The sequence below is a fragment of the Pseudorasbora parva genome, chromosome 17 (genome assembly GCF_024679245.1).
Source record: "Pseudorasbora parva isolate DD20220531a chromosome 17, ASM2467924v1, whole genome shotgun sequence".
Lineage (NCBI taxonomy): Eukaryota > Metazoa > Chordata > Actinopteri > Cypriniformes > Gobionidae > Pseudorasbora > Pseudorasbora parva.
The window spans coordinates 11,721,880-11,732,578 of NC_090188.1; the positions used below are offsets into that span (position 1 = coordinate 11,721,880).

At 34.7% G+C, this 10,699-nt stretch overlaps 1 protein-coding gene across 1 annotated transcript; it reads left to right on the plus strand.

Moving 5' to 3' along the window:
* Positions 1-326: 326 nt before the first annotated feature.
* si:dkey-33c12.4 (uncharacterized protein LOC560112 homolog) lies at positions 327-10,063 on the plus strand. Its single transcript, XM_067421794.1, has 18 exons — positions 327-517; positions 873-916; positions 1,000-1,078; positions 1,726-1,910; positions 1,982-2,065; positions 2,155-2,223; positions 2,367-2,555; positions 2,659-2,814; positions 6,260-6,347; positions 6,421-6,511; positions 6,621-6,762; positions 6,877-6,981; positions 7,130-7,220; positions 7,548-7,698; positions 7,785-7,859; positions 7,949-8,051; positions 8,248-8,354; positions 9,266-10,063. Exons 1-18 carry the CDS (start codon positions 490-492, stop codon positions 9,387-9,389), a joined length of 1,911 nt encoding a protein of 636 aa, XP_067277895.1. The 5' UTR covers positions 327-489; the 3' UTR covers positions 9,390-10,063.
* The last annotated feature ends 636 nt before the right edge of the window (positions 10,064-10,699 follow it).

A 10,699-nucleotide genomic window follows, 5' to 3' on the forward strand; every position in this document is an offset into this window, starting at 1 on the left:
GACCAGACTATAAACTTAATCTAAATAGTTCAGGTTGCAGTGGATTTATGTGGGGGAAATGATTAAACTAAACTAAACATGTTGGTGTTCCAAATTAGTTTAATATCTTAACCAAAAATTAAATTACATTAAGAAAAATAGATAGGCATATATCTTTAGCATTTTATTTTGTAAATCTGTTCGATAAGCAACCTAAAATGCAGAAAGGGGAAATGTGTTTACATTATTATATTTAGTAAATAAATGGATCACTTGCACGGTAAACGTATCATAAATGCACGTAGCACCACGTGGTGTACCACGCGTCCGTCTAGAAAATATGTGCGCATGCGTGTTAGAGGGCACTGTGTATGTGCAAAGGTGGAGTCTATGGTGGAAACGAATCTCGAAAAAAACACTACGATTGGAAGGAATGTAAAACCATTTAGAAGTTACTTAAATATTTTTATAATTTAGAATTACTTAACATATATAAATATATTCGCTAAAATGTCAAGAAAAAACACCATGGGACCGGGTAAGTATTGCTCGGCTCTTTCCATGTCGTCTAACAAAACTTCGCCAGCTCATGCAAACACATGTAGCTCTAACAACAATAGATTTGTATCGTATCGTGTCGTTTAGCAATACAGACCTGGAAATTGTTCAGAGGCTCTGAAAGAGTTACCAATTTCTCTTGTATTATTATTCATGCTGTCTTGTTAATCTATAGTATATTTTAGGTGTTTGTATATCTCAGACTTCAACAGAATACGAAAGAGAAGCCATGTTTGATCACATATGGCGGGACTGAGTCACACAATGCACTTTGGTATATCTGTGTTTATGTAAGTCATGTTCAAACTTTTAAATTTTTCCAATGATTCTTTCAGAATACTTCCGGTTTCGTGACGACGAGCGCCTCATGCGGACTCACGTGAGTTATTAGGTTACTGCATTTAATTGATAACATGATTAATTTAATTTTAAGTTCGTAATTTATATTTTTCAAATTTTTAGGAGGCTGTGGTCGATATGATAAATGATAGATCGCCAAATCGCAACATCTTTGATGCCTTGAGTATTGGTTATGGATTTGGTAAGACATTGCTTTATTTTACTCAAACATGGTCACTTATTTAGAACATTAATACCGGTAGTAGGGCTGTTCTAAAATTCAAATTTAGCTATCATTGCAATAATTTAAAACTACCTCAAAAAATGTTTTCTAGTGCTCTAAAGTTTTAAATAAATAAAAAGATAATGTGCATTCAACTTGAACTTTATTCAGCATTTCGTATTGAAATATTCAAAACTGACAGTGCATTATGTTTTTGGATATTAAAATAGTTGAAAAATATTTTTGTCCTATATTAAAGTCATTATTGATTCGTTAAGGTATAAAGGCATTAAAGTCACCTTGAATTCAAAATTGACTACTCATATTTTATAGAATATTGCAGAATTTATTATAAATGAATTATCCATGCACATCTATATTTTTTTATTTTTCTTGTTTGAGAAGCGGTTTCACTCGTTTACATACTTCACAGGAAGAAAAGTCTTTCACAACTTCCATTTCATTGTGACTTTAATAAAGTTGTTTTCAAACTTTTTTTTTTAAGGTAAAAGATGAACTGGGTCACAATATAATCTGTATAACTTGTGTTTTTGTATTGATTATTTCAACTTAATGAGCTGATTTGTGTGGTATTTAAGGTAATTGTTTTTTATTTTTTATTGAAGTTCCAGAACTGGACCACTTTGCAGCTCAGTTTCCCGGCTATGAAGGGTCATCTGATGAGGATTATTATGATGATGTCGACAATAATGATAAAAATGACATCCGTACAAACAACAGATATTGTGGCTTTTCTCGCAACTTTCTTGATAGAGGCCTGCCAAAACCATCCAAACGCATTACAGCTGAGGTTTGTGTCAAACACTTGTGGTTCACTCATTGTTTTAACTTGTCATTTAACATTATTTAACTTCTTTTAAGGAAGCAGAAAGAAATGCAAAAGAACTAATGGATGAAGAAGAAAAACTTAAGAAAAAGGCAGAGAAGAAGAAACAGAAAAAGATAGTAAGGGCATACATGGAAAAAAAATATTTTTGTCTAATTATAATAAGCAGGAATATTTTTTCAAGTTAAATTTTTCTGAAATATTACAGAGACAGAAAGAGAGGCGTTGGCTGGAAAAAATAGAGAAGGAGAATGCAGATAAAGAACAAACTAAACTGGTGAGAGAGAATTTTTGTGTATTTAATGACTTGATATGTTGTATATGGTTTAAGTATTAGTTGAATTGATGCAGTTTGTGGCCACTCGTCATACCTCCATCGTTTTGAGACTAAATGTTATCTTGGTGCTGCTTTGTTTTAAGGTACAAGTTGACCCTGGACCTGAGAAGACTAAACATGCAGATAAAGATGAAAATGAAAATAAAAATAAAATTAAAAACAAAAATTGCTCATCTGGTCCTCAACTCACCTCAGCACCTGTGCAGAGCAGTGATAGCAGTAATGATGAGGAAGATGATGAAGAGAGAGAGGAGTCAAATATGGAACCAGAGGTGGGCAATATGACTTGTCATTTACAAAAGTGTTTTGCTTTATATATGAAGAGCTCTTCACTCATTGGAAAATACTGGTTTTCATGATGGTTGTGTCTTTTAGGAGCTTGACATGAATAGCTGCTTTGTGTCAAACGCAGCTGCTATCGCCAAGCGCAAACTAGAACAAAAACCCAAACCTGACAAGAAACCTGCTCAAACAAACTCAAGAAAACCACGTGGGTCAGAGCAGAAAGTCACCACTACGCCACAAAAACAGGTTAGAAATGTGAAAAGATGACATGTAGGAAAATTGTGAGGGTTTTGCTTTTGATGGGTTCTTGTTGTGATAGTAAGAAACTCATCAGTGTTTATTGTATTATCGGTGCGCTCTGAGATGCAAGTCGTTTATGATGTAGGACAATGAGCCACAATAGCTTCCCCAGTTGCAGCAACTTCCTTTTTTATTATACTGTAGATATTATACTGGACCAATTTCGCAGGAAGTGACTATTTTGTTCTCTTGAACACCAGGGATGGAAATGCTGCTTTATTCACAGATATTTTATATGATATTCCAGTTTTGTGCTTGAAAGGGATTGTTCACCCAAAAATAACAATTGCCATCATTTAGTCATGCTTAAATTGATCCACACCCAAATAAATGTCTTTCTTCTGCTGAACACAAAGGAAGATATTTGGAAGAATGTCATGTCAATGACTGGTGAGATCTGCTTGGTAACAAACATTCTTCCAAATATCTTCGTTTGTGTTCAGCAGAACAAAGAAATGATGGATGGAAAGATAGCTATTGGGTGTGTCTAACATACAAATCAGCTGTCTTACTGCCTAGTGATTCAGTGTCATGTTTATTGATCTAGAAACAAATTCAAATGAACTTTGGATACAACCAGGTGAAAATTAAAGGGTTAGTTCACCTAAAAATGAAATTGATGTCATTAATGACTCACCCTAATGTCGTTCCACACCCGTAAGACCTCCGTTCATCATCGGAACACAGTTTAAGATATTTTATATTTAGTCCCAGAGCACATGCAAGTGTAGGCACACTATACTGTCCATGTCCAGAAAGGGAATAAAAACATCATCAGAGTAGTCCATATGAGACATCAGTTAGTTAATTAGAATCTCTTGAAGCATCAAAAATATATTTTGGTACAAAAATAACAAAAACTACGACTTTATTCAGCATTGTCTTCTCTTCCGCATTTATTTTCAAACCTCAAATAAAGATTCAAACGGTTATGAATCAGCGGATTGATTCATAATTTGGATCGCGTGCCAAACTGCTGAAATCACGTGACATTGGTGATCTGATTCATGACCGTGTCTAACGGGTGTGGAACGACATTAGGGTGAGTCATTAATGACACATTTCATTTTTGGGTGAACTAACCCTTTAATTAGTTCTTAAGTCTTAGTGGAAATTTAGTTATACATTTTTAGTTGAAACTAAACAATTTATGAAAGAACGGAGATATTTATTCCATTATGTCGAGTATTTTTTGATCAACTGCCCAATTGTTTACACAGGATTATAAATTAGATTTATTTTTGAATAGATTTTTAAGGGTGGGAAGATAGGTGTAATGCAGTGTTCTTTCATATTTAACGGAACTTTAACAGTTACTGATATAAGAGATTAAGGCAACAAGTTAACAGTTGTCATTGTTATATAAAACTGGGTAGTTTAATGCAGTGGTTCTCCAACTTTTTCAGCCTGACCATGATAACTTTGGGACCCCCTCCCCAAAAAGAAAATTCATGACACAAAACAGCCTCAAGCTTACAATTATAAATAAAGTGAGCATTAAATGATTCAATGCTTCAGCATCAATTGTGTCGGTTAGTAGCTTTATTTCTCTGATATTTGATTACAGAATTTTTGATAAATTCTATTTCGTAAAATGACCCCAAAAAATGGACAGTTAGAAATGGAATTGCATAAAATTACTTTTTTTGTGTGTGAAAAATTACTTTTAATGTGATTCAAGCTTTAAAAGGACATTTCAAAATAAAAACAATAGGCAAAGCTAAACCTTGACCATGGAAGCAAGAAATTACATGATATTTTGTCGAGTTTAATTATATTTTTCCACAAAGGTTAATGTTGTCTCGTATATCCCGCTCTGTGCTTTGAGAGGACCGTGGAAAACGAGCAGGACAGAGCCCATCTCTTGTCTAATATCTTTGTTTTCTCCCAATGTTCCAAAGCAACGGGCACTGATTGTAAAAGGTCAGAAGAGCAAATTTTATCTTCTACATGAGCTAGATATGAATAGCTATGCTGCGAGCCTGAAGAAAACTAAACTGAATTACCTGCGCATGTGAAATGTGCTAAACTTGATGTGCCTTAACTTGTCTAACAAGCACAAACAGTGTCACATTTTATTTGATGAGATAAAGATTGAAACTAACAAGATAAAGTAGGCTAATAGTAAAGGATGCGATTTATAATCCCCTTTAGAAAGGAGACATGAGTAGTGATGATTTAGGAAAAGAAACGAGAGATTCAATGTCCAGAGGAACGAGCTAATAAATTTGTAAAATCGCAAAACAGAATACTAAAATGTATGGGCTCACATGTACCTCTCTAATTCGGCACAAATCCAAATGCATGGTCGCGATATAACATTCGGTTACTAACCTATCATTTCTTTTGTAAACAGTTTTGTACTTTACTTGTCCCGATGTCTACTAAAACAACATTCACATGCACTAAAATGTAAGTTGGTGTTTCGGTCAGCATTATAACTTGCCCTCTGTGGTAGCTGACTGACACATCCCTCAACAAAAGTGATTAACATTGAACATTTGATTTTACACATTTTTAAGTCATTTATTTAAAATAAAATAAAAAGTTTATAGAGTGAGTATTTAGGCCTATACAAAGCAATAAAAATACATGTTTATATATTCCAGAAAGAAAACCAGAGAGAGATAAAAATGAAAATTGTAATAGGTGTGCTTCCTTGATAGGATGTTAAAGAAGGCTATTTAAAGGGTTAGTTCACCTAAAAATGAAAATTGTCATGAATTTATCCCCCTTCATATCGTTCCAAGTCCATGAAACCTTCATTCATCTTCAGAACACAATTTTTTTTTTTTTTTTTTGTGGTTGTTGTTAAAATCCAAGAGCTCTCTGACCCCCACATAGACGTCAACGGCATTAACACGTTCAAGGCCCAGAAAAATAATAAAGCTTAAAAAAAAAGCCCATGCGACTCCAGCGGATTAACCTTAATGTTATGAAGCGACGATGTCTTTACTACCTTTCTGGGCCTTGAAAGCGTACTTTAATTTGTGTTCCAAATTAATGACATGAGGGTGACCGAATTTTTTTTTTTGGGTGAACTAACCCTTGAAGTAGCCCTGATAGTAGTTACTGTTTAACAGTGTTCACATAAGCATTTGCAGAACAGGATGGAGTAGTGCAGATTTTCACACGATGATTATGAAATTGTAGTTCAATATAAATTACATTTAACAGCATATCAAAACAGAAACATTATTTTAAACTAATAATATTTGACAATATTACTATTTTTACTGTATTTTGATCCAGTAAATGCAGGCTTAATAACCATATTCTTGCAAAAGTATCTGTATATTACCATGACCAAACCCTTTTGAGACAGGCTTTCTGATGTAGCCAATTCTTCACTTATGTGTCCATAAAACTAAATTCTTTGTCATTCCTGTAGATTGATAACGAGGAGGAGAAGTCGGAGGAGAAGTCAGAGGAGACTGTCAATGCAAATGATTGTATTACAAGAAGTGTGGAGCTGGCAGGTGTGTGACTAGAGTTTTTCTTTAAAAATGGTTTAGTAATGAAATGTCCTAATTCCCACATTTATTTTTATAGTTATAGGTAACCAGTATGCCGCCTCAGGAAACCTAGGGATGGCTGTGAAATATTTTACAGATGCTATAAAAAACAACCCTAAAGAGTATAAGTAAGAGTCCATGCCAACACTCAAACATCAGTTATGAATAAATTGGTTATAAATCATGTATATCTTTGAAGAGGTTACCTTTATATAAAGTGTGTGTGTCTCTTTGCAGGTTGTTTGGAAATCGTTCTTACTGCTATGAAAAGATGATGGAGTATGAGAAAGCTTTAACTGATGCTGATATTGCTCTTTCTATGAACCCCAAATGGATAAAAGGGCTTTACAGAAAAGGCAAAGCGCTGGTTGGTTTGAAGGTATTACCACAACTTTTTGCCAGTGTCATTTCATCATTTAGAGTACAGACTGACCTACAAAAGCCCCTCTGCTATTTTATTCTAATACAATCTTATTGTTTTCCCTTCTGTCAGAGATATTTTGAAGCCAGACTTACATATAATGAAGTGTTAAAATTGGACGTTGCATGTAAGGATGCAGCTGAGGAGATAATGAGGGTGCAGCTCATGGAGCTTATGGTAAGTAGATATGAGTAACTAATGAATCACACTGTTTCAGCGTTGATACTGCTTGAATGTTGTCTGCAGCTGAATATTGGTTTTAAGTTGCCAATTTGTTATAAATCATCTGAGTGAGCCTATCAAAATATGCTTGCTGCTCCAACAGGAAATGGGATTCACCAAAGAGCAGAGTTCAAATGCCCTTATTCTTCATGGAACTGTAGAAAAAGCCTTAGAAGCTCTTTCTGGGCTATCAGGTATGATGATACATATTAGGGTCAGAAATGAACACTTCCTTTCAGGGGATATTTTTTCCCTATGGGGATATTTCCCATATTTTCCCATTGTGATGTATTAAGTTATTTATATGAACAATTAAGTAAAATAAATTATTTTTTAAATGAGCTTGAATTTGGGGGGTGTAGCAACTCAATGCAATGACTGCACATAAGGTAATAATTATTAAATTATAATTATTGTAATGTTCAGAATGTAATCATTTTTTCAAAACGTAATAATTTTGAGCTCATGTAATGTTTTACAATATGAGAAATGTATTACTTTAAAACCTTTTTTTTTTTTAGGTTTTGCCCCTGTCCTAGTTCCCAGAGAAAATGAGTTTATGTCTGTAGCGTATCATCCACAATCTCCAGCTAAACTCCCTCTCAGACCTCTTCCTCAGAATGAGCCTCGACCCAGTATGCCAAACGCTTCTCCAGTTCATCATCATGCCCCGTAAGATGCACACATTCAGGCTTTCATAATACAACTTTTCACTTTAAAATCATCTCAATCCTGGTGTGTCTTTCGTCCCTAAACAGAGAGCTATTCCCTATCTGGGTGGGAGATCTAGTGCCTTCTATAACTGAAGCTAAGCTTTATGACCTATTCAGCTTGTAAGTGACCTCATTGATTTTGATAACTGTAAAACCAGTAAAATGTTTAATTCCGTTTTGATGTGATGGAGCTTCTCTTTGTGAAACAGTGTTGGACCAGTCCATAGCGTAAGAGTGTTACTAATGAGACGCTGTGCATTTGTTAACTACACCAAGAAGGACGACTGTGAAAAAGCTATAAAAGACTTAAATGTAAGTACGTTTTCTCAGTTGCATTGTTTGTTTAGTTGAATGTTAAGCATGCTGCTAATAAAATAATAGTTGCTGATAATGTGTAACCCTTGTCAGGTGATATTGGGATAAAGGTCTTGCAGTGGGGATGGAATACATTTTGTCTTTTCAATGAGGGGAAACATTACAGTTTATATATGCTTTTTGTGTATTGCAGGGTTATGCCATTGATGGGACAACTCTTGTGGTGCGCTACCCTGATAGGATTCACGCACGTCTTGGAGTGTCCAGAGATGCCTCTACAGAGGCTCCTGTGAAGATTGAGTGAGTAAACTTGCTGAATTTGAATTGTTGAACACAAATGAAATATCACTGTGTTTAGAGGTTAGAACTGGCACAAATAATTTGATGGGGGTGTGTTTAGCACAAACTTATTTAATTTAATAAAAGAAGTAGAAAAAAAAATGAAACTATCTTGATATTATGTAGCTTAATACTTCTAGAGTGTCATTGCAAATTGCCCATCTTGTTTGCTGTGGCTATATACACTAGTGCAACCTGGTTAAACCAGACAAACTTTAAAAAGAAACCTTTAAGATCACAGGAATAGTGGTACGAATATTAAGGATAGTGACAACTTCTTTAGTCGCAACCGTTATAAGTTCGCCTTTTTCTGATCCCATTCTTCATCTCATCCTATCTCCCATTCTTTCATTAAAAGGTAGCTACTCTGTGGAGTTCAATTGTGAATACATAAGCTTTAACGAATGTGGAAAGCATTCTCTTGCTTGTGCAGCTTGTGTTAAGCCCAATTAAAACTTTTATTAAACATTGAATTATTAGATGTTAAATAAAAAAAAAGGATGTGATTACTAGAGTATGCACACAGCAGAACTCATAGCCTGTTAAAGTATACTCCATATAACCATGGCTTTCTTCCTGAACCTTTGGGGACACTTTTACTGATCAGCAGGATCAATGTGTTTTGGTTTAGCTGTACGGGAGGGCTTTAGGGACAGGGACAATCAATGTCCCAATAAGGCAGTATAATTTTATGATTTTAATAAATATAATACAATGAATGTTATTGCATGCTGTTTAACAATGTACTATAATACACTGAGGTGCAAAGACAATAATGTAAATGGCTTATCTCGCTATTTGCAAATAGCCTCAGGCTAATAGTTATGTTTTCATGGTAATTTTACATTTTTGTCTTTCCTTTTTTTTCTCAGCAAACAGCCTGATGAGTGCTACTTTTGGAGGACATCTGGCTGCTTAAAAAATGATCGCTGCACTTACAAGCATATTCCAGAAAACAAGGGCATTGACCGACATAAAGCCAAACCACACCCCTGATTCGCAGCACACTGACAGAGATTTAAACATCTCAATCAGTGTAATTAGTTGGATAGTTAAAATGTCATATGCATAAAACAGCTTGGGGCTTTTGTTTGGTCATTCATCTGAATATTTCATACATTTTGTTTAAAAATAGTTCAAGTCTTAATATCAGTCTATACACAAGTTAAAGAGAGTTTGAGTTTGGACAAACAGGTATGATGGTTGAGATTTAATCAACTTATTTTGTCCCACAAAATAATGCATTCCCTTTTAATAAGTCAGTTATTGATTTTAATGTTTTGCAAGACCGTAGCTAGAAGCTTTATATTATTTTAAGGCTGTCAAAAGTTTAATGAATGGTCGCTGCAAATGTTCACTTTTTTTAAACCATTGGGGAAAATATTTGCCTTATGAACCTGTCTGAGGGTTTCAAAGTATTGTTTTTCTCTGAGAAATTTTATTTGGACTTCTAACCTGCTTCTGTAACAGCTAAAATGTGTCAAGTTGAATTCAGATCTCTCCAAACACATGCTGATCTGTACCACCTCTGTTATAGAAACGATTCAGCATAAACAGTATTGTGTCATATCTCTTGACGAGGGAAAGTTTGCAATAAATTGTAATTGAGTACCAGTGGTAAAACAATGCAAAATGGCTCTCTAATACAATAAATGGTGCCCTGAAAAATCGTAATATCTTATTTTCTTTTTTTATTTAGTTTTATTTAATCAGTTGTTACCTAATATTCTGGCTGCAACTAAAGTTCATTAAAAAGAAAATTTATATTAGGGTTCATTAAAGGGATAGTTCACCCAAAATTGAAAATTATCCCATGATTTACTGCCCCTTAAGCCATCCTAGGTGTTTATGATAGGACATTCTTCTTTCAGACAAGTTATAGTTTAAAAAAAAAAAGATGCCCTGGCTCTTGCAAGCTTTATAATGGCTGTTTTGAAGTCCATAAACCTGCATCTATGCATCATAAAAGTGCTCCACATGGTTCCAGGGGGTAAATAGGGACTTAAGCAACAGCCACTGATGGAACGGCAACTGCGTTCTATTGCGCATGCGCGACTTTAACTGCTACTTATTGTTGCTTAGTGATTTTTGTGTTCTTGGGCTATGGCAGTTAACCGTTTACTTCTGGTCGATGTTGTTGTTCCATCAGTGGCAGTTATAATAATAGCCTTCCGAAGAGAAGCGATTAAGACAAATCCGTATTTAAAACTTTACAAACTGTATATCTCCAAGTTAGAAGAAGTTAGAGATTACAGTTTGTGAAGTTCATAAAATGTCAGAAGGCTATTATTAACCCCCGGAGCCAT

Bases quoted from the DNA above. Each gene is read 5' to 3' on its own strand.
- si:dkey-33c12.4 (XM_067421794.1), top strand. From the start codon at position 490: ATGTCAAGAAAAAACACCATGGGACCGG. The intron at 1,079-1,725 runs GTAAGACATTGC...TTTTTATTGAAG, and splicing joins GAGTATTGGTTATGGATTTG to TTCCAGAACTGGACCACTTT. The intron at 2,815-6,259 runs GTTAGAAATGTG...TCATTCCTGTAG, and splicing joins CCACTACGCCACAAAAACAG to ATTGATAACGAGGAGGAGAA.